Here is a 24,571-nt window from a genome sequence, read left to right as displayed (position 1 = left end):
TAGCACTATCCTTGAGGGGAATGAGCTTTTGCTTTTACTGTCTTCAAAAAATTCTTCACAGAATTGCAATACATGATTCTCGTTGAAGCAGGAGGCTTCTTTGGCCATGCACTCTTACAGAATACTCCATGCTACTGGTGGTTGGCAAGAAGGAAATCAACCTGCCTTGTTCAGTGTGTGTGTGTGTGTGTTTCCTGCAGACCTGGCTTGTAGCTGGAGTCGGTGCTGCTGACACTTGTGAATCAGCTCATTAGCAGCTTGCAAGAGTTGCCTCACTTTGTGGAAGCCACATGTTCCAGAACTTCTGCTTTTCTGATTTAGTCTCATTAATTCTGGGAGAACAGTAGGCTAAAGCTGGGAAGTAAATGAAAAGTATGTTTTACTTCAGAACTGTTTAATTGGCACAGTTGGGCCAGCAGAGTCCTTCAGACAAGACCTGGTTCTAGGAAAGATACTTGTCTTTGGAGCAGGACATACTTCATCTGGAAGCTGCCGAATGCCAGTTCTCCTGGAAGCTGCACTCGGCCACTTAGCAAAGACAGGAATGGTAAGTGTTGTTACACTCAGGCTGCCTGATCCCCCAGCAGTGGGCAAAATGCAACCAATTTTTTACTAACGGTGTAAGAATCTCTGATATAAGCAGAAATGAAGGACTGCTAAAGGTACTAATATTCCATGTTAGATCACTGTCTATGTCTCACAGTTTTATAAGCTGTTTAATTTGTCCATCTGGCAGGGTGGTTGATGGAAACAAACTCCGTTTATATCAGCATGGTAAATAGAAAGAATGGCCCTGGCAATTTTCTGTAGTGCTGAGGGTGATCAATTATGCATGTGAATCAATGATAAATCCTCTTTCAGTTACAGCAGTCATCAAGCTGTCATGCAGATACAAGAAAGAAGACAACTGTAGCTTGACAAAGGGAAATCCTTAGAGATATTTGTTATCTTTTAGTTTATCATTTGATAAGGAATTCTTGTCTGTAAAGCAAATGCTTATGGTGTAGTTGCTCCTCATGTAGAAGCTCTCTAACTGCTGTGCTGCCCTGGATTATCACTGTGAAAAAAGAAATAAAATTGCCAGGAAACATCACAAAAAGGCAAACTCCTGTGAAATCCTTCAGGACTCTGGACTAAGCATTTTTCCTGCAAGATTTCTTGAGTGTGGGCTTGAGTTAGGATCACAATTTTGGGGGTACTTGGCTAGAAGAGAGTTTTAAGTTGTTCTTGCTTTTGTGTTGTAAATGTTTGGGGTTGTTTTGCAGAGAGAAAAACTTATTTGTTGATGTAACAAAGAATTCTGCTAAGGCTGGAACTTTCTAGGATGATGAGTTTTAAATTTGGTTTCCCTTCTTTCTCATCTTGACATTGTATTTGAAATAACTTTGGGGTTTTTTTTTAGCAAATAACAAATGATCCTTGTGGCTGTGTAATGAACTACACGTTCCCCTCCCCTCCTTTTATGGAATTTCTTTTCCAGTAGCCCAGCCATGCCAGGACAATGCTAGATGGTGTTGTCCTGCTGCTCAGCAGGTGCTAGGCTGTTCTTGCTGTTCCTCCTCTGCAGCGCCAGCGCTATGTCCAGTTCTCTCAGCTGTTTCAGGAAGCCCCGGTTTGGCAAGATGCAGCGGTGCCTTGCCACCTGCTCAATGGCATCCACCACTGTCATGTTCTTGTAAATCATCAGGTAAGCCAAGACCAGCGTGGCGGAGCGGCTGCGGCCCATGGCGCAGTGAACCAGCACCTTGCCTGTGGAAACAGAGGGACGCCATCAGAGGTGACCCTGGGTAACCCTTTCCTCTTGACAGTGAAGGTTTCTGTAGTGCCCCTGCTCTGTTTGGTGTTTGACTGCCCTTACCAGCACTAAATAAGCCTCTCTTTTCATACAAGGGAAAACTCAGGCTGTAAATCTTACAACTGAACACCATCTACAGTAGGGATGATCCATTTAATCCTACACCAAATATCATTTTATTTGTGAACCAAGCTTGCAGAGAAGGCCTGGGGGCAGCATCGAGTACCATAGCAAGCCCTGCTGCAGCCTTGACTTACATGCCTCACAAACAGTGTGTATGTAATTCTGTGTTTGGGAATAACGACCAAAGCACAAGGGTGTGGGAGGGTTTGGTGTGCTCTCAGACAGACCTTCCATGAGAATAAATGGAATGCATGGGGGGTGCCTTTCTCAGTTCTACTAACTAGACACAAAAAGTAACCAAATTTGATTTTGTTTTTTTGTTCTGGCAATAATGTACTTTGAAATCTAGATTGCATCACTTTATGCCAGATTTTGAGGGCAGAGAATAAAGGCCATAGGCATATAACCAGGGGGTGGAAAGAAACCACCTCTTGCACTATAGAAAAGCTTCTGTAGAAATTTCTGGCTAGCACCCTGTTGTGTTGAATGCAAGTAATATTTCACCACCATCATCATCTGGGTATTCTAATACGATCATCTCCTTGCAGTAGGAGCCTGTCTCATACCCTGTGAGTGCAGAGTCTTTGCCAAGAGTTTTCACCTCCCAATAAACATGCTACGGTTTAACTCTGTGACACTGCGTGGCTTAACTTGGGACTTCCAGAGGCAATAAGTTATTGGCTTTGGCTAGTAACAAGGTTGTAAGTCAAAGTGGAGCCTTCCGTGTTAGCAATATCTGGGGGAGGTGGAGGAAGAGAACAGTAAGTGGGCTCAGGTCTGATTGACAGGTTTTGAAACACTTCAAAAGATTTCCAAAAATGATTCAAAGCCCTCAAGGGGGTCTCACAAAAGGTTGAACCGCTGAAGGAAGTAGATTTGGAGCACACTCTCTAACACCCTGCTAAGCAGAATTGCCACAGGAGAAAAAAATAAAAACTGTGCTATCAGGGCCAATAATAGTTTATCTCTGTCAGCTACGCCTGGTGAGAAGTGCTGGGTGCAAAGCCATGACTCCTGCCGATTAACTCCTTTGCTTCCAGGCACAAGAGGATGCCTTGGCACAAGTAGCATTGCTGTGTAATGGATGCATCAAGAACTGCCAACACTAAAGGATTAATGGTTACAGTCTGCATCCTAATCCTAGCAGATAGTCTTTGAGGCATCTTGGCAAAATTCCAGTCCTTCTGATAACTAAATGTGCCTCTTCCTCTCCTAGAAAATGATAATCCATTCTATTATTACTGCAAATATTTGAAGTGGATGAAAAGACGCATTTGTTTAGCCCTTCAGTGCTTCTCTTTAGAGCTTCCCACCTTGTAAATCTGTTGCTGTTGAGATGATAAAATACATGATGGGACAAGGAAAGCTTTGCTTTGTGTGGGTGGCAAATGGAGATGCAGGAGAAAATACAGTTTTGTATTATGGCAACAAAGGCAAAAACATGGTTGTACATTCTTCTGAAATGTCCACTGGTTTGCAGAAAAGGAAGTCTGTCCTTGGCTGCGTGTGAATGATCAAGAGCCAGCTGCCTGTTACAGCAGAGCACTGCCACTCTTCTGCAGAGCCATGTCCCTTCTGTAGTCTCTTCCATTCTAATATAAGGACCACTCTGAACCCTCATTCCCCAAAAGGGAGTCTGCTCTTGCAGTCTTGGATTCTGACCACTTATATCTTCAAGGTGTGCCAGAATATGCAGTGTCAGTGCATAGACACAGAGATCTGCAGAGTGGTAACAGATCTCGGAAATACTTTGTTCACTTAACTTGGGTTTGTGTTTCTTGAAAATTTATCTAGATGCAGCACTCCTTTTCCAGAGTCAGTTGGAGCTATGAATGTTGAGGTGTCTTTGGTCAAAAGCCTCAGGTCTTTGTAACTGTCTCATATGTTTCTTCCCACTTAGTTTTCTTTTAAAATCTCTTGTCTTTAGTGTATTTTCCCCTGACATTTTATTGTGAAGTTAAAATGCCATTCCTGTCTATTCTACATTCTGAGGAACTAAAATTTCAAGGGAATGAATATTATATCTGTAGTTTAGTAGGAAACCTAAAAAAATAATTTAAATAATGTCTTCCTTTCATGTTATACAGGCCTCACTGATAAAAAATTTAAGCTGTTCTATGGCCTGAATTGCATGTTTTTGGAAAGCTTTATGGCTAGCTGAATGACAGTATGCATAATTGTGACTCATTAGAGTTTGCCTCTAAATCTTACTCTTATAACTGTTCTTATGTCCATCAGCCCATGCTTAAACCCTACAAATACCTTTCAACCCTACAAATAACTGTTCTGATCAGGGAATTTCTTCATCATCATGAAGATTTTAAATGTTAAGTCAGAATTAGGACTGTTTTGACAGCATCCAAATTGCCAAGCTTTCAGGTCTGTTTCAGAGAGGGCCTTTTTCATTAGAATGATAACTGGTTTCAACAGCATTGACTATTGAACATCTTCCCAGCAAAAATCATTATCCAAAAACATCTGTTCAATGAATTTGATAATTTGGCTGAAGGTCATACCTCTTATACAGCCAGAACGTGATACAGCCGGAGTAAATTCATTAAGACATAGATTCTGGTCACACAAGCTGAAGCTTTTTCCTTTCTCTCCCTTTCCCTCTCTGCATTTCCTCAGTTCTAATATACAAAGCAGTAAAGCAATGCAAAGCTGTTACTGATCCGAAGTATTAAGCACCACACACTGAAGTCCCATGTCATTACCACTGGAGATAGGTGATTGGTTGCTTCATACAAAATCCTGTTTAGGAATCTGGATGCTCTTCATCAGTCAGGAAGGTGTACACAATATAGCCTGTTCATTTGAAACTTGAAATGCAGAGCACCTTTCTGCACTAGATGTGCATTCATAAATAATACATTTATGTTGTTGGAGGAGAGCACTAGCTACCTCTAGTCTTTTCTTCCATAGGAGGCATCAGTCCACGCTTTAGTCTAGCTTCTGGAGTCATTCTATTCTGTAAATGTGTATTGGAAAGTTATTGTCATGCTTTAAACCTCAGTGTCTTCCTGGGCCATGCATAGTGGCTTTATATGTGTCTCTGGCTGGGATAAGAGGTGTACATGGATACATTTTATTTTTCCCTCATGAGAAAGTTAAGAGATTGCTCTTTTTCTTCATGAGTATTGCAGTAGTTCTTCATTTTATTGGTCTTCATCAGGAAAGATCCTAGCTAACTTGTTTAAAAGCCATTTGAATTACTACAGCTACAGAAATCACTGCAATTTGTAGTATCTACTTGGATGCAGATTTTTTTGTTTGGTTTTGTTTGTTCACCCAGTCACTCTTCAATTTGGTTTTGCTGGGCTGGTGCTTGCTACTGTCTCAGGATTTCCTGGACTTTGATGTGGTTTTGAAACAAAAAGGTTAATATCCCCCCCATCTCATCCTTTCCTCCTGCAATATTTATTGGGAAGCAAGGCTTTTTTCCTCGCCCTTGCTGCTTCCCTTGTGCTCATTTCTTTACCTCAGTACAGCAGACTAAAGTCTTAGGGGAACAGGAGGGTGGTGGGAAGGAGGAAGTCTGCATTTGTTATTCCAGCTACTTCAGTCTGACACTGACCTCTGGCCTCCAGCCATGGCTAGACACGGGTGTGTGCTAGTTATCCTCTCCTTTCCAAAGGCAGTGCTTCAGACACACTTTTTTAAAATGCTGGGTATCTTTCTTCATAAGCAAGTAAGCTCCTGAAGCAGTTTCTCCTGCTATTAGAACCTTGATTTTTAACACTGATCTGCTTTCAAGGTGTTCTCCTGAGCAAGGGAAGGAACTGTTGTGTGGACTGTACTTGTTGAAAGAGTAAAATTGTAAAGACCTGACTGGCTATTGGAAGCAAGTCAGGTAGTAAGTGCCTGCAGCTGAGCTAGGCAGCCAAGAACAGAAGCTGGCACAAGGCTAGAAACTTGATATCTGACCCTCTGATATTAAGGTCTCTATAGGTCAGCAGGAAAGTTTTAAGTTTCTCAGCTGGTTTCTGGTAAAATATCCTGCTGAGATTTTTTTAAAAGTATGTGGGGGGAAGGAGTAGGAGTAATATTGAAGTCAGTGTGAGGCCTAGGCTGTAGCACTTCACATCAGTGTAAAGCTTACTGATAGAACACTGCTGGAGATCAGCAAATAATGAATTGTAGTAATCAAGCTGAGAAATTACAAACACTTTAATGAAATGTTTCTAGTTTTCTGCTGTCAGAGCTGTATCGGTTCCCTGCTGTTTGGAAGATGGCAGAGAAATAAATGTTACAGGTTGGGGTAGATCTGATGGTCAGGTAGGAGGGGTGTTTTCTATATTTATAGAGATAATCTAATGGTGCAGAGCATGAAGCTGTGGAATGATGGCATGCAATGTCTGAGACCACTTGTGTTCTACTCCCACCACTATGCAATAAATATTCATTAAACCTGTTTTGATAGGGACTAATTAGGAAAAGACAGCATATTCATGACATCTAGGTAATTTCCAGTTGTCTCACATGTGTTGTTGAAGGAGTCAAAACAACAACAGAAAACCTCTGTCAGATAGGACCCCTTGATACAAGCTGTGATGAGAACTTTTGACAAAAGTGCTTGGTAAGAGGCTCTTGGGGTGGTATTAGTGGGAAGGGTCCTAAATACATCACTGCCTTCTCTGACACTGGTTCCCTACTACTAGTTTTATTGTTTCTATTAAACTGTATTGGACTTGTTTCATTCCTGCAAGGTTAAATGCCATGGAACTATGCTTTTAATTAGTTGTGGTAAATATTATACCGGTTTGAACCATTTTCAGCACCCTCCTTACTTCTTTCGTCCTGAAGTGCATTATCAATGAATTTGGAAGCTGAATAAAAGAACTGGCTGAGGTTGAAAGTGGGGAGATCATCAGCTTCCACGCCATGGTACTCCACAGTCATGCTGCTGTAATATTCTGGTCCCGTGTCCACGTTGCGCTGCCCGTGGGCCGCGTTGAGGATGTGGGTGAATCCCGCCTTCTCCAGGCTGTAGCGATCCAGCGCGGTTTTTCTGGTAAAACAAGAGCTGTCATGTAACTCAAGAAGCTTCTTCAAGACCAGAAAAAAATTTAAGAAAACCACCTCTGATTTGGTATGTTCTAAATGCTAGTGAAACTGATAATGCTTTAACAATGCATAATTTACCATTTTAAGGATCTTAAGGTATTGTCATTCTGTTTGAAGCTGTCATTCTTTTTGGAGTTCCTAATTATATCCCCCAGGTCCTTAGAGCGTGTTTAATATGGATTTATTTTCCCATTACCTTTGCACATAGGCAATACTGGCTTCGATCCATCTTGTACAACAAGAAACTTAAGATACAGAAAGAAATAGCAGGAATTATCTAAAGTCAGAAAAGGAAATCAGTGGCAGAACTTGAAATAGGACCAAGGAATGCTGAATGCTATTTTCCCCTTCTGTTGCATCAAATGATATTGCAGATGTAATAAGAGTCAGTAATATGTGAGTAGTAAAATCGTCTGGGATTCAAAAAGAACCTTTTCTTCCCCAAAAGAAGTTACTGAATTTTTCTCCATTTCTGGAAAAAATACATTTTTTTAATCCCATCCTTATGTGACTTTAACTTCATATCACAACTCCATTTTACTGTCTTGTTTGGTCAAACCAGAGGTCTAAAGCAAAAAGAGCTATATAAGAAAATTGGATATTACCCTTCAGAGGAAGCTGTAATTCATGTATTTAGCCAAAGGTTCTCACTTGTTCTTGGACAAGGGAAGTCAGAGAAGGGAGGAAAGCTTAGATTTGTATGTTCAATACCCACTGTAGGTATTGCTTTAGGATAAAAGCACCACTGTAGGTGCTCGCTTTAGGATAAAATTCCTTAAAAAATGTAGAGTTTGTGGCCAGGCATGTAAAAACTTTTTGTCTTCCAGTTCAGAAAGCTTTTAGTTTGGGAAAATTTTGTTCTGAAAAAGCTGTCAAGTTTCATTAGTGCCTAGGAAAACTACAAATCTTTTTACAAACAGAAAAATGGCATAGTCTTTATTCTGTTAATATATTTTCATATAACTGCTGCATGATGTAAAAAAGCTTTTTCCAAACAAAAGTACCTCTCTCCATGAATGTTTCCTGAACACTTCCATGTGTAAATGTAACTGCTGTCACACAGGACATTGTGGTGGGCTACCTGCTGTGTTTTGTAATTCTAGTGGTGACAGCCCACAATAGCTTGAAGTTGACTGCCTTTACAACCTCTAAGTCAAGACCCCCCTCTGAGCAGTCAAGGACCTAATGATTACAGCACTTAACTGGGATATGGATACTGAAGGTTTTACCTATGCTTGCTCTTACTTAAATTAAGCCCATGATTGTTGGCTGTTCTTCGTAAATATTGCCCTGCAGATATTCCTTTCTGGTAGGAATAATAATGTCTTGACAGTGATATTTTGGCATGAAATAATGCCACGCATCCCCTATACAATCATGTAAAAGTTAAATAAAAGCTTCTCTTAGTGTGGTGATGCCTACCTAATAAGTTTAGTAGACCCTGGAGCACAGAGAAGCAGCAGCATCCTGCTGTTAATGTTGTAAGTTGCCACCTTCACCTCACGTTAAATAATGCTTACTCCTTCCCTTTGAATTCCTATAGCAGTGATTGACTGAGGAAGACTTTCTTTCTTCTCCCTCCTTTTAGGAGGTTTTGTGCCTTAGAATTCCCTGTATGTACACATTGCCAGCAGAGACACTTCAGTTCTATGCTGAAAGGATGGAGAGTACTTAAAATAAAACAGGTTAAATGTCCTGGCTGAAGTGTAAGGGTTCAGTGAATAACAACTGCTCTTCATTTTGATGTCCTTGAGGTGAGCTACAGTTCCTGCTTTCAAATTAAGCCTATCTTTGTTTTACCTCCATGATGCTGGAACAGACAAAATGTGGCTTTCAGTCATGAGACTTGGCCCAAAGCATGTATCCTACAAACCATGTAAGACTGAGAGCTTCAAGTCAGAGACCAGTGCACAAGATCCTTGCAAGTGGAGACCTACATGCTGAGTAGGGAATAGGACTGAAGAGTAGTTAGGGTCAGTAGAAAACCAAAGTTTTTGATGAACTATAGATGCTATTACACTTTGGCTTCTGCAAGCACTGCTCAGGCTAAGAAACAGCATTATAATTAAATTATGAAGTTGTTCTGAGGAAGGACCATGTCAAACAATAGGCTACAGTCATTAACATTTGACACTTGTTTTTATATGAAATCAGATTTTCCTGTTTCCTTGATTGGAGATTGCCTTTTGACGGGAGTGGGTGCAACTAATGCATTTTTCTGACAGTCACAGGCTTGTTCTGTTTCCTACGACCTGATTTTGCAGTGTTGAGTGGCCTCAGTTTTCCAGTAGGTATTCAGAAAGAAGGAATAAGGTCTTTCAGTAACTTGCATAAGCAGTCAGCTCAGCCTGGCCACCCTCCTCTGAACTTCCCCTTCCATCTCCCAGTCTTGCCTGTAGCTGCATTCTGTGAATTTGAGGCCCAGGATGGAATTAATCCTCCTCCTTTTTATTTAATCAGTTTAATCAATTTGCATCATAAATGCATTAGCAGTTGTTTTGCCCTTGACCCGTGGGAGGTTTGGAATATGCACATTGTTACTCTGCTCTGTTTGTTTCCCAGCTTGGGCTGGAAATGGACTCAGAAGCAGTAATGTATCAACCTTGAATGGTGTTGCAACAATTCGTTATAAATGCTCAGATGAACTATACAATCTTCTGTGAAATAATTTATTTTTTTTAACAGCAAATTACAGGTGTACCAAGGAATTTATGCTCTGTTTTCCTCAATGCTTGGGCTAGGCTGACTTTAAAATGTTATCTGCTTTCTAATTGTGCTTGATATGCAGACTGATTTGGCAATACCCTTTGGACTGAATAGAACCTTATCCAATGTAATTGTTTTCTTTATTATATGGATGCATATTTTCTTTTTTCTACTGACATTCTGATTTGAAAAACTTCCAGAAAATGAATGTTCAGTGCTGAGCACTCAAATCTGTTAAGTTCTCCACATATCCACTGGAATAACTATCACTCAAAGTGTGTGTAGGTGTTGTAGAACCTGTTAGTGGAAGCAAGGCCTAAAATATTTGCCCTAAGTGGAGCAGGGTCAGCACAGGTCCTGTGTATGCATGGCTTTTGCATTTGCAGGCCAAGCCAGTGCCCACAGTCTGTAAAGAGGATGGCAGGCACCTTTCTTACAGCAGATACCCTGGACACTTTTATCTATGGAAAGCATTCCCTACCATTTCTAATATATAATGTTGTGTGGGGATATGAAGAAACAGTTGTTGTGTAATAGAAAACAGGGTTCACTGGACTGCAAGAGGTGCTTGCCTTGGGCTTTAGAATCTGCATCTTGTGAAGAAAGCTGAAGTGACACTTAGTCTTTTTCAAGAGCAAGAGTGCTTGGTTTCAAACCTAATATGGAGATTAGAAAGTACTTTATAAAGCTCTTTTGTCTTTTTCTCTATCCCCCCAGTCTTAGACATGATAATTATATTTCCGTAAGAGATTTTGCTACTGTTCTGTGAAAATTCTTCCTCTTTTTTTTTTCCTTGTAAAATCTTTGCCCAAAATCTAGGCCAAGAGCCCAGCTGGACCACCCCTTTTTATACAGGCTCAGGTTTATCTGCTTTTTGCCTCCTGTCAGCCAGTACTTTGTACTTTGATCACAAACATTAGCAGGCAGAGATGGCCTGTGCTGAGACTGACACTGCCACAGTGTAGGCAGTTAAACCTGGGGTCACGCTGGGTTTGCAGCAGCTTGGTTGCCAGTTAGCAGAGCAAAAAACAGCCTGGTAAGGCCTCACGTGGTGGACCTGTGTGCCTGTAGATGGAAATTTGCTTGGACTGCCCGTAGGCAGTAGTGAGCTCTGGTTTTGTGGGAAGGGACTGGATTGCTTTCCACCCTCAGCTGAGTCAATGCTGTTGTGAAAACACCCCTCTGTACACTGTTACCAGAGCCTGTGGGGCTTGTTGTGTTTCATCATGCATGATACTTCTGATTACACCCCAAGGAGAGGGGAATGCTCTTGGCCTTCCTTGCAGTTTTTACAATGCCTGAGGTATCAATATTGTAGAGGAAAGAGAGAAATAAATCAGGCGTAAATATCTGAGAATATCTGATTGGTTGAGGTTACTAATAGCATAGGATGGTTCAGGGATGAATCATTCCTTATTGGAGGATTTATGACTCCATTTCTAATTCACTTTTGACTAGAAAAGGCATCGAGTTTTCTTTCCTTGCAGTTTGCTCACTGTCAGAGTGCAATAGTCAAGCTAGCAACATTCTTCTTTTCCCCTCTTTGGGTGCTGCTGTTTCCTATTAACTTGTGATTAATGCTCCCATTATTGTGATTATCATTGAACTTTAGGTAGCCATTGTAAAGAGGAGTTTGCTACAAATGCCAGTGTAGGTGAAGCTGTAAGCACTTGGCTACTCTTGAAATTGTTTCCATTTTGTGTATCTCCACCATCTGTGCTGTTAGCACTTGATTTCCTTTCACACGGTGCAGCTGTGGTCTCCAGTGTCTGCCTTGAACGTGTTCCCATGCAAGGAAGGTGAAGTGTGACACTGGGAGATAACAATGAAAATTTCAGTGTAATTCAGTTTAGTAAGAGATGACCTGTGCCGATTAGTCCCATGTAAAAGCTCATCAGCTCTTCAGTTCAGAGCACATAAACTTATGCTAAAAGTTAAGTATACCCAGAAGTCCTTTTCTCTATGTTAAGCAAAAGCTCAGCTTTGCTGAAAATGACCCTGCATTTATTGTAGGGCAGATGGACTCATAAACATGTTTTTAAAGTTCTGAGGCAAGGGGGAATACTTTGATGTGGGAATCCCACCTCAATGGTGAAAACCGGAGATAAAATCACTTTCACATATGGATATGTTGATACTGACATACTCAACAAAAGGGGAAACTGACCTAGACAAAAGTGTCATCCATTTTCCGATGGTTCCCAAAAGACTGTTTGCCTCTCTTTGGTTGTGCAAGGGCAAGTAGAGAGCTTGTTGGAGACTTTAACTGTGCCTGCTGTCAGTTTTAAGGCTAAGTTTCATAGGATTGATAGCAAGTGCTGCAGCAAAATCTTGGTTCTTCTGGAAGAAACAATGTAAGTAGTTACAACATGAAAAAGAATGCTTTCTTTCAGGTTGCTGTCTCCACTGTACCAAATCCTCTCTCTCTTTTCCAAAATACTGCCATAACAAGCTTTAGTCCCAGCTGCTTTTGTTAGAAAGTTGGCCAAATCAATGGAATTGGAAGAGAGGGGAAAAGAACTTGCAGGCACTGCAGCCTGCACCTTCACAGGCAGTGTTAAGCAGCTAACAAAGGAAAGATAGGGCGGCTCATGACGAAAACATAAGTACGCCTAAAGGAAGGGAAGTAATCCTCCAAAATAGCTCAGGAGGGTGTGAGCAGAGCAACTCCTTCACCAGGTAAGTTAGCACCTTACAGCTGGCACTGCTCAAGCAGGTAACTGGTGTGCTTATCAACATTAAGTAGAGCCAAGTCTCTTAAACTTCAGGCAAAGGTTGTGCAATGCAAACATGTGTCAGTATAGATTGTCAAAGCCACGGACTGACGTGACCCAGATTGACAAAACACCAGGAAATCTGAGGCAACATGTTACTAGGAGAGGAATTGCCTCTCTCGAACTTTTTTCGTTTTCTTAAGTGCTAAAGGAAAGCTCGATGCAGGATGATAATTTACCAGATGGTCAGTGTCAGAAAGAAGCTTGCTGAATATAGGCAATATTGACACTTTCTTAAGAAAATCTGGCAGTTCTCCCTCCTGAGGAGAGATGTTGAGAATTTCCAATAATACTGACCCAATTTTCCTTGGTATCTCTAGCACTGAAGGAGTCTAGAGATAGTGTAGCATTGTATCCCCTTTTTCTTCTGAGGTGTTGCTCCATTTCTCTGTGTGCCTCCTGCTCAGTGTGAATTAAAAGAATTTTTAGGTACCACTGAAAATACTGAACGGGATCATCAGAATATGGGATAGAAAAGATGTTCCTCTAGCCCAGAATGGTGGATGTAGTTTTTATAAGTGATACAACCTGGACAGAGGAAATAGCTCTCTGCTTTCTATACAGCAGAGGCACTAAGCACACATGCTGTGGTCAGTCAGTTCCTGGTCTTGATTTCAGTTACTCATCAAATGTTAGAAATCACTGCTAGACAGAGATGTTATATGGAGAAGTGTTACTTGTCTTGGAAAACATTGGAGCATTGAGGTTTATTGTCCAGTGTTAAAGATCTGATTTTCTGAATTATTAAATTGCTGTTACAAGTGGCAAGTTCTTATTCTACCCAAGTTAAAACTATGTCCTCAAGAGTGTTGTTATAATCTAAATCTGTATTTGCTTCTATTTTTATATGATTAATACTGATGTAGATGCTAGGAGTTAGTAATGCTAAATGGTGGGAGGTAGCTGTTTCCTAGCCTGAGTGAGTCCCATCTGTTTTCTTCTAGGTTAGTGTAAATTGTCTTTACTTAGTCACTTGGAAAAAGCCATGCTGTATTGCTTCTCTGCAGAAAGGTAAGAGGAGAGAATGAGATTTAGTTATGCATATATTTAGTGTTTAGTTATTTATCTTAATTATCATGCACTCCAAATTGTGGGTTTGGGTTACTGCATCAGTTCTGAAGACCATATGAGCCATGGCAAGGCACAGGCACAGACCATAGCTTTTGGGAATTGCAAGCTCAATTCAGCTGCATACCCAGAAAATTATTTTTCATGTTTAACTTGTAAAGTATTACAATTCAGAAGACCTTTTTTTCCTTTTTCTGTGAGTACTTTGAGAACATGACAAGACCTGAAATTGTGATCAGGCCTTAAATCCTAATGAGATCTAGTGCATGTTTAAGAGGAAAATAAATTGGGAAGCCTTTGTCTTCAACTGAAATATTCTTTGAACTTCATAAATGTGGAAGCCTAAACATCATTTCAGGTAATAAGACCATCGCTGAGGAGCTGCAAGAAGAAACTACAAGTGTGTAACTGGCAGAGACTTTCCATGTGATCTCAATGAACCAAGTAGGTTTGGAATTTGCCAGTAAAACTGCCTGTGCAAGCAACCAGGTGGCCAGTGAAACAAAGGAAAGACAAGGCTGCTTTCTATCCTTTTAGAGGACTTTTAAATATGAGGAGGATACATGCAAAACTAATCCTGGTAGCAATTGAATCAAAATCTTGGCCAAGAGTGTTTTATTCCTGTCGCTGGGCTGTGTCATACAAATTCCAGTATCTGGTCTTTAAAAGCCCTTGGAACTTGCTGGGGGAAAATTTCAATTGGAGCTGAACACAGCATGTTATATTTCGAGGCTTTGATTATTCTGGGTCTGACAGGCTCATAGAGACTTCATTGCCTCTGGGCAACATCTGCAGTGAAGCCTTGTAACAAAAGCATGGAGTGGCCTCACAGGGCTCCTTGATAGCCTGGATTGCATTAGAAGGAAGATGTGGTTACTAGTCAGGGTAATTAATTAGCATTTCCATAAGCAGTCACAAGTCCTGTTAACCTTGTAAATGCAGGAGGCAGGAATGAAGTGCAGATGTGGAAGCTCTGAAGATAAACTCTGCATGTGTGTGTTCATTTGATTTTGTTGATGAGTTCCACCAAATTCCTTCAACATCAACCTTAATTTAGCATGGCTAAAGATGCAAATGCACCCAACATCTGTTTGTGGCTTGTGGCATCTCTTTGGCCACCAGTTCTAAAGCAAGATCTTAATACAAAAACACTGCCACACTGAGGGGGTAAGCTGTTAGTCAGGAGTAAGATATGAGCTGACTCCAGGAAAGATACAAAGGCCTGTGGACTTTGCCTATTTCAAAGCAAATTTTAGGGTAGTGGAAGTCTGCACCTTGCATGCAGACCAGATCTCTCAGATTTTCTGCCATGTCAAGTTTGCCCTTGCCTGGCTGACAATAGGTTTTCTCTTTTGGGGAGTCTATTTTCTGGTGAAGTTTTATTTCTGTTCTGCCCCACCTGCTCCTCATTTGTTTTTCCTTCTCCATTGGTTTTCTCAATATTTTGTCTTGTCATGGTAGGGAACTTGTTTTCCCTTGAAGCACCACTGTTTTTCCTCCTGACTTAAGACCAGTCCTCAGCAGAAACACACTGCCTAGCATGCCGGGTTGTAGCTCTGTGTACCTCTCAAGAAGTTTGTATTTTTGTTCCTCTGGTTAGTTTGTATGAAGTGCCAGGTGTGTGGTGTATTCAGAGTCAAGACTTCTAGCTTTTACTAAATTACAAGGTGTAAGAAGCCTCTGCTACAGGAAGATTACAGGAAAGAGTCGGTGACTGCTGTCCTGGGCTGAGAGATTGACTTCTTGTCTGATTACATCCCTTTGCTCAGCAGGCACAGTTATAGCTTCATCACAGACATTAGAGGGAAAATCTTCTAACAGCTTAATTCAGAATAGTTCTGATGGTGATTCTAAACAAGAAAGTAGGAAATAAATGCCAGAAGAGGCTGTTCTTTATGGTGAATGTTGAGTTAGAAATTTCTAACTGGAGAGGCAGGGCAGGATGTGGAAAGAAAAACTCAACTCCTTTTCTTTTGTTCCTGAATCATTTGGACAGGCTGTTCCCCTTGTTTAATTTTTTTATCCCACACAACACACGCACACACACACTCTCCCATCCCTATCTGTAAAAGTGGGAGCCTTGGCTTGGTACAAGACCAGAACTCTTCTGTCTTTCTGTTGCCTCTGGCGCCACAGAAGTAATTGGTGGATGATATTAGGAGTCTTGTAACTTTCAAAGCCGTATATCTTTCCTCTTTTATAAGCTGGCAACAGATGAATTTTAGGACCTTTTAAAAAATTATTGAGAACTTTGGAGCCACTGGGGCTCCTATTTGTGTCTTTCAGTGATGATGTAAAAATAAATGTCGTGTTAGTGCAGGGTGTAGAGGAAAATGGGAATTGGACCAATAATGCCAAAGGAGTAAGAAAAGCTCTCTTCCTCTGCTCAGGGCTTGGGCTGGGATTTTCTAATGGCATGTCTCCTGCTGCAGCAGTCTTCTCTGGTTCTTGGAATAGGTTGCTTCTAGTTTAGTCCCATGCTCAGCAGGACTAAGTCTGTTTTGTGGGTTTGTTTTTTTTCCAAATCACACTTGGTGTGATCAGTGAGACACATCTCTGCAGCTTTGCCTTCCTCAGGGTTCTCTTTGCTTTAGTCTTTGAGCAGAGTGTATTTCCACAAGCATAAATTTGGATATGCAGAAATACTACTGCAGAGTGAGCTGTCCCTTCAGTCACTTTTCAAGGATTACATTTTAGTCCTAAACCAACCTCAGGTGTGGCAAACACATCCAGACCATGCTCTGTAACTGTGGAACAACTTTCACTCACAGTTAAACAGCAAATTGCTCTTTGAAACGAACCATTTAAAAATAGATCGTGATGAGCTTCAACCTCTGCAGCCTACGCTGGTGCCACAACCCGTGCTGTCACTCTGTCTTTAACAGCAGACCCTGCTGCACTTCCTCTGCACCTTCCTGAAGCAGCAGTAACAATCAGGGCCATGCCAGCCTCTGATTGCTCTGTGTAACTCTGACATCTGTCAGTGAGCTGTGTTTAGGAGAGCTTGGTCATCCCCTGTGTAGAGGAGATGTACCAGGTACACTTATCTGCTATCTAGGGGGTAATGTGTACACTTACTCGTCTCCTATGTAGAGATTGGGCCAGACTTCATTGACGTGAGTGTACTTTGGGCAGCCCTTCCACAAGAGCCTCTCCAGTTCAAACGCCCCTGGGGTACAATAGTCCTCATCAGGATCTACTTGGACTGTTGTATATGCATTTTTCTTCCCAGCATTCCAGCTTCCTGATGACATCTTGTCCATGAAGTAGTGCTCTCAGGATGTGTGAGAAACTGGAATGGAACCACAACAGAATGTTAACGCAAGGAAACGCAAAGCAAGTGACTACTGCTCCTGCTGTGGGATCCTGGGAGCAGCACTGACCAGGTGTGATTGAGCATTGCTTGAGACAGATGTACCTGTTCTGTGGCAAACACAGACTTGCACTCAGATTTCTGCCTCCCCAGAGTGAGGTGAGGAATATGTTATTAGATGAGCCCACCAGCAAAGGAAACAAAACTCAAAGGTTTGTGATTATTGAAGTTAAGTTTCTGTTGAGAATTTGTTTTCTGAAAAATCCACTGGCAAGAATTTGGTAGGTCTAACATTCTAGGGATCTAAAGCACCTAGGGGAAATGAGTGCAAATTTAAGTTGTTGGGGTTTTTTATCATTAACTAAGGCTCATCCTTCATGATATTCAGCAACATACGGAGAGGAAATATGTCTGTTCAGGTGAATGTTCCATGTACTGTTGTACTCTCTTCTCTTACTTTTTCCCATGTTGCCAGCTGCAGATTCCCTGTTTGCTGCATCTCCCAATGGGCTCTGTTTTTATTTCTTCTACTGGACTCTTTGGTGTCTCAGAGTAGCAGTTGCTTGTGTCTCATTCCCATGAAGGGAGAAATTGAACCTTGTGGTTCTGTAAGAGACTGTTAATAAGATGTGGAATTGGGCTTGATCTTAAGAAGTGTGCAAGTAGAGCCTGCCAAAAATCTGCCTTTCTTGCAGGCAATGAATCCTCTAGTTGCTCCCTTTTTTTTTTTTTTTTTGGCTGCTGAACATTTGTGTCCTTTTAATTCCAAAATTAAGGCTAATGCTTTCATGTGGCTATTGTAGAGCTCTCCTGAAAGCAGGATATCCATTTTTCACTGACATCCAATGTACCCATGAGGTTTGTTTGCTCAGTTTGGGCTCTTTTGTGCTTGTCATGTTCTGTTTCTCTACAAAGCTTGAAAAAGCCAAATGATTCCTGTTTTCCTACTCCAAAGCCATGTAAGATTGTGGAGTCAGTTTTTGACTGGCAAGTGTACACCTTTGTTCAAAAATTGGCTTGCTTTTACTGGCAAGAGAATCTATCTTTCAGCCAAGCTTCTTAACACATGATGATGATGTTTAGCTAAGTGGTCCTCTCTTGAGATTTTTAAAGGGCTCGGAGAATTCCAGCTTGTTGGAAATTTACCTTGGGCTTGTCTTGCATGCCTATGTGTACTACCAAGTGCCATCTATCTGCCCCAGTAGCCATGCCTTGGGAGAGCCTTTTTCCTTCCTGTGCCAGAATTATGCTAATTCTACATGCAGACTCAGCAGTGTAGATAATGTTTGTCTGTCAGAGATACAAATCTAAGACAGACTTCAGGAGTGATAAGGCTGTTATCTAGAAATTGATAAGTACTGCTATTGGTCTAGTAAAGAATTATAGCTGAGAGCCTGTTGCCTTGATGCTGAAGGACTGACTGCTTTTATTCATTGCTCCATAACATGGGATGGAGGAAAGGAAGAAGAGAAAGCAATGTAATCAGTAATCACAGTTGGTGGCCACAGTGCATTGATTTGTTACACCTCAGAACAGGGCAATTACGTCTGCAAATGATCATTTGTGGTACTGGAACACCGGCGCAGTTTGAAGCTTGGTTAACACTCTGAAAGCTCGACCACTGCTGAGAAATCCGTGTTTCTGTCTGTCCTGGGAAGCCACATGCTCCCTGAACTTTCAAGTACACTATGTTCTTTTATGCCTTGCCAATGTTATCTGCTGCAGGGATTTTTAAATTGAATTAGAGCACAGGAAAGCATCAGTTGAAATTCCTCTAATAAAACATGTATTTCAGATTTGACTCTAGACTATGTAAGAAGTAACAGAGTTTAACTAGGAGGAGGGAAAAGGGGGCAAAAGGGCTGGTTTGCTATTTCAACTCTGGAAATAATTGCCATGAAGCATTTAGCTGGCGGCAGAAGGGCTTGCATCTTCCCAGGAATCAAAGATGTCTACCCTCATCTCACATTAGTTGTTCTATATACACCAAACAGAGGTCCAGGAAGACTATTCCCAAGGCCAGCCCTCTTGGAATAAAAAGTGAAAAATAGATTGGATTTTTTTTAGTAGTTCTTAATGCTGTTGTGGGTATAAGGGATGAATGTTTAGTGCAAGTCCAGGCAGGGAAAGCTCAGATTTCTCTGGCAGAGTAGTGTGGAGAGGAGACCTTCTCTTGCAGAGTGCTCACCCAGTGCAGTCAGTGGCAGCCAGATTGCAGGGTTACCTCTGCACAGGCTTGTTGGAGCAGGCTTTTCACCCCTTGTGGTGCTTCATGTGGCTATAGATGAGTTAGTGCAGGCTGAATGGTGTACCAGTGCTGTGCTAGCTTGGCAGTCACTTCATAGCACTGCACTGTGTCGGGGATACACAACCTTAGATCACAGAACAGCCTGAGTTGGAAGAGACCCACAAGAATAAGGGTAAGTGAATGGCCCACATGGAGATTGTGAGCCTGGAATTATTACTACCTTGCTCTGACCAAAAGAGCTAATCCCAGGGTCATGTGGAAGCTCTCTGGTGTAGGGACTGTCCTTACATCCTCTGCATAAAGAACTCTGCACCCTGCCTGCTTCTGGAAATGCTGCTTCAGGACAGCCTTTTTATTTCATGGGGAAGAAAAGTCAGCTGGCTGTGGAACTGCCCTTGTCCCAGAGGGTTCTCCCCAGCAGGAAGGTCTGAGCCCAGCTTCAGGACATACTGAGGAACAGAGCCCTGTATCTGGGGCCAAGAGTTCCCTCCCAAAGAGGCAGGGCAGTCTTTTGCTCATCCCATCCTTTCCCTGTGCCCAGAGCAGAGCTTCCCTCTCATTCTTCTGGCTTGTGCCAAGGGCAGGCTGTGTGAGCTGGTGAGACCTTCCTGTTCCCTCTCTGTGGCACCTGTGGTGGCTGGGCACAGCTGGGTGGGTGCTGAAGTCTGTGAGACTGTGAGCCTGTGCCTGCTGAGCCTCGCATCCCGCGGGTTCTGCCCTCAATCCAGCGTGTGCACACAGCGCTGAACACAACGCCAGTCCTGCTGTCATGGACTTAAGGGTATTATCAGAACAAGGATGATAAAAATCCAGTCATCTGCATTTTTATACCCTAATCTTTCTCTTCATAAATAAGACCAAAGTACATGTTATCTAATAAATTTTATTTGTTAATCGCTTGGATGGCTGGAATATTTGTCCCCCTTGGGTTATATGTATATAAATGAAAATATTGTTAGTGATTTCACAAAATGGTAATTCAGAATAATGGAGAGTTAATCCTCTTTTCATTAGTGAGCCACTTCAGGACATCCACTGTGGCAAATTACACTGCATTTTAAGTCATTCTCAAGTGCTGTGCACTAGAAAAAAAAAACATTAAACTAGTTTTGCATTGATAGAAGTAATTGTGTGGCTAATTTGGATAAGCAGCATGCATTAGGCACAGCAAAGGAATCACTTCTTTATGTTCACTATCTACTCTACAGCTGCCAGATGGAATTTCTTATACAGCTCTTTAGCTTTTTTTATTATATTTTTAACAAAGCAGGGAGGGAGGAAATAAAGTGCAAGGAAAAAAAAAAAAAAAGAAAAATCTGCCAGTCTATTTGCTTTTTAATTCAGACCATGACAGAGCACAGACTCCAGTGGCTGGAGCACTAATACGGCAGTGAAAGATTTGCCTTCTGCACCATATTTGAAGTCCCTTGAACTATTCAAATTAACCCAAAATTTCCAATAAGGCCTTGTGAAGTCATAGAATATAGTGGCCCATTTTCAAATCTGTTAAATTTGGGATGTCTAGTCCCACAACAAAATTTTTAGGGGTGAGTTAATGCTTTTGGAAATGTCAGTCACAAGCTCTACAGTTTGGTAATCCCACAGATGGGGGAGGAAAACTGAGCTTTTTATCTAGAAGTGAACATCAGAGCCTTGGTGGTGCTGTGTATGTTTCTGATGCTGGTTTTCCATGTGTAGTGGAAGTTTCTGAGCACTTTGAGACAGAAAGCTGTAGAGTCATTAGTTACATAACAAAATACTATGTTTCTTAATATTAATATTTTCTGCTCAACGTGCTGTGCAAGCCCTAGTGCTGTGTATAAAGATGCCAAACAATTTGGCAAGATTTATGCCTGGGAGTTAAGACCCAAGTCAGCTGTAGAGACTTAAAAAAAATCAGGCATGCACAGCCAAGGAATGCATTTTTTGCCTTTGTCCTGTGCAAGGGCCTATATATCCTTTCCTTTTCTGCACCCCACCTTGTCACAGGGGTTTCCTCTATCACTGCTGTTGTCCCCCCCATAGGTACTCTGGCTGCCAACTTGTAGCTGTGTTTGTGTGCCTGAATCTTCAGATCTTCAATGAAGTCAGAGCCCAGTGGCATTGGCATAAATATGCAATGAGAGAGGCTAAACAAGTAAAAACTGGGAAGAAAAATGGAGAGAAGACAATTTTCCTTACTCTTTCCTTTAGAAGTATTAGCTGTTCTATCATGCAGGGCACAGGGTTTCCTTGCTTTAATGCCCACTTCAATCCATATTTATACAGAATAGTTTAAATTCTTTGCCACCGATGTGTCCTGCTCTTGGAAGTTCTCCCAGCTCTAATGACATTGATCACTTGTGCTAGTGGTGCTTTTGATGGCTGGCTTTATTAAATTTAATTTGATGTGCACACATGTACAGTCCTTGTTTTTGTTCTCAGAGTTGTCTAAAAGCAATTTCTCCCTGAAAATACCAGACAATCACAAATTCACCTGGTTAAGCTGAGAAGTGAAAGTTTTTAGCATTTAGCAAACACCTAAATATACAACCTGTTTGTAAATGTGGAGGCAGATTTTAATCTTATTCCTGTTTTGATGCTTTCAGATTTTGCTTCCTACCTGTTGTCAGCTCTGAAAAAGGAATGGAAATGTGATATAATCAGAAGTTTTTTTCCAAGGTGATAAGGGAAGGAAAGAAAACTACTGATCAGCACTGAGCTTTTCATAAGGATTCTACAAAAGTAATGACATATCTACTGGACTTTATACCCATCTCGGTGCAATAGGAGATAAAAACTGTGACTTTGAAATTAATTGGTAGTTTGATCCTCAAAACTGGGGACTAAAGTAGTTAATCTACTGCCATGAACACTAAATCCAGCAGAAGAACAAAAAAGAAGGAAAAAAATCATGTAATTTTGATTGAGAAATCATTTCTGTGCATGAAGAGGTTCTTACTAACAAATTATTCCCTTTTCTTTTCTGATCTTGGGTACAGGGCAGACTTATTTGAATGTTTTGATTTATCAGGCAGAATTTAACATCATGGAAGCTGTTGGACTTGTACTCTTCTAGGAGTAAAAATTGAGACATTGCCTTACAGACAACTGAAAAATTAATGGTTTTATTTTTATTTACTTTCTTCTTTCACTTTAATAACCACTTTAGATAAGAACTCATAGAGGAACAATGTTTGTAACAAGTGTGTATGAGAAGGAAGGACCCAAGTGAAGGTAAGGATAGAGAATACCATTTCTACACTTTCAAAAAATGTGCAGAAGACTTGAATCTAATTTAGTAAGTGGTCTTCAAGTAAGCACTTGCTTAGTGCTGAAGGCAGGAAAAAAAAATCAGATCTAATGGCTGAGAATCTACAGAAATAGTGAGGGAGGATCTACTCAGCAAGTTTTTGAATGTTTAAGAAATGTTCTCTTCTTCCATTTCCAGCCCACATGCCAGATGCATACCTCCCTTCAGGATGAAAAAGTGCTTGCCCTTTTTGAGTATGACTAAGCAGAAGACTGTTTTATAAACTGAAAAGTTCTTGCAGAAGCCAATGCACATGTCTGGGGCACAGTGTTTGCACTTGGAAGGAGGGCAAACAGTGCTTTGGTTTCTAAGCTTTTTTTAACTCAAAGCCCATCAGTTGAGCTGAGAGCTGGTCAGCTGCAGTGACAAAGGCTTGCTCTGTCAGATGATTTACTGAAATGAATTGAGAATGGTGCTCCCTGATATGCCACCCCACGCTGTTTCGCTCGGACTCGAAGGCTGGCAGCAGCCAGGAAGAGCTGTGTGCTTCCCCTGTAACCTCACACTTGGTGCACCCCAGGGCACTGCAATGAGCTGTGGTGCTGCAAAGGCTCCTTGGGTGAGGTTATGTCCCGTTTTGTTTTGTTGGGGTTTTTTTCCCTAACACTGGGCCAAAAAGGTTATTTTTCTTTACAAATATTTTATGCGATGGAGAAGTCTTTCAAAAAATATTTCTCTAAAAGACCCCCAAAAAAATTCACCAAATTCCAAAACTGGATTTGCAGTATACTTAAGCAAAAAGTATAATCCTACTCCTATGTTCCTTATTCCTGTCTAAGTCTTCACCAAAATTCATTTACTTCAGTTCCTTTATTTTAGCCCTGCATTCTTATGCTTAAAGCATTCATGGACTATAAAATAGTTCATCTATTGCAGTCATCTTTAAACAGTTTAAAACCCAGAATAATTGTAGCCTCTGTGCAATTATTTCCCAGAACCTCCTGCTGTGAATATTCAAAACTAACCACTTATTTCAATGAATTTCTAAGACACATATGATTTTTTAAAAACTTATTCTTGCCCTTATTCTTTATTGTTGACTGGACTGGTTAATTGAAAACAGATAAAGCTGAGATTTTGTTAAATATTATTAGAGTGTCCAAGGAAACTTAAAACACAGCATCACTGGAGAGATTTTTAATTCAATTGGAAAAGCTAGATTTGACTGGAGGGTGGAGCAATTATTGAAGAATAAGCAAAATATTCTGGGACAGATGTTAAAGTCTTTAAAAATTGCATTTTCATTCCCTAACTTTTACATTGAAATTACCTCCAAGATAATTACACTTTCAACACCTAATTTCCTAATTTCTAAAGCGATTTCTGTAACACAAGTTTGATTTTCTAAATTATACATTATACTTTCAAAACCTTTTTGAGTCCATAATAATAATTTTTTTCTCTGCAACAAGCTAATGAAATTAATAGTTACCTCAACAAATTTTCCAGTTCTCAGTCCTCTCCCTGCTTTACTAAAACAGGTTACAAAAAGAAGGAAAAAGGAGCAGAAGTACAGCAGGAAATATATATTGCTTAGCCTTACCTGTAAGCTTAGGTGGGTGCTGTAAGTAACTGGGTCCTGTGAAGTGCAGCAGAACGACAAAAGAAACCTTACTAACTGTGCAAGTAGAGTCTATTTTTAGAGGAGGATTTGCTGACTCTGACCTTGAGTGCTACCCACTCCGAATGACGATCTTTATATCTGCTGGTAAAACTATTCCCTGATGTGACCTGAAACACTAAACCTGGCAGTTTAGTTACCTAGTCTTGGTGTGACTAAGATAACATGATGCCTGCATGTTGACTATAACAAATATTATCTTTGATGTTGTCCCCCTGTCAAAGCCGATGCTGTGTTTACTGCTGCATATGGGTGAGGAGTATTGCACTGCTGTTTGCTGTCATGCTGTGCACTAGTCACTTGGCACTGGCACAACAATGGGCAATGGGAGAGGTGGCATCCTGATAAGGTCCTTTTCTCTTGCATATGCTTCACCATAAGACCATCTTTCCCTACTTCTTGTTTTGGTTTTCTCCAGTGCCAACCCTTTCAGTACCCATCTAACTTATGAAATGCCTTTCTTTGCTGAGAGGAACAAGGTGCTTAGCGTGGTTCAGTTCTGGTGACATGAGCACAGCTCGCCAATTAGAGGCAGAGGTGCATCCTCCAGCCTTTGAAAAATTC

General features: G+C 41.1%; 1 protein-coding gene across 1 annotated transcript; it reads right to left on the bottom strand.

Annotated features, from left to right (window-relative positions):
- Window positions 1-1,371: 1,371 nt before the first annotated feature.
- On the bottom strand, window positions 1,372-24,057 carry DUSP29 (dual specificity phosphatase 29). Its single transcript, XM_021549188.2, has 4 exons — window positions 23,930-24,057; window positions 16,612-16,825; window positions 6,709-6,929; window positions 1,372-1,749 (listed from the first exon to the last, which is right to left on the bottom strand). Exons 2-4 carry the CDS (start codon window positions 16,794-16,796, stop codon window positions 1,505-1,507), a joined length of 651 nt encoding a protein of 216 aa, XP_021404863.2. The 5' UTR covers window positions 16,797-16,825; window positions 23,930-24,057; the 3' UTR covers window positions 1,372-1,504.
- Between the last annotated feature and the right edge of the window lie 514 nt (window positions 24,058-24,571).

Source organism: Lonchura striata, chromosome 7 (assembly GCF_046129695.1).
Source record: "Lonchura striata isolate bLonStr1 chromosome 7, bLonStr1.mat, whole genome shotgun sequence".
NCBI lineage: Eukaryota > Metazoa > Chordata > Aves > Passeriformes > Estrildidae > Lonchura > Lonchura striata.
Note: the sequence above shows the minus strand (reverse complement) of the source record. Positions and strands in the feature narration are given on the sequence as shown.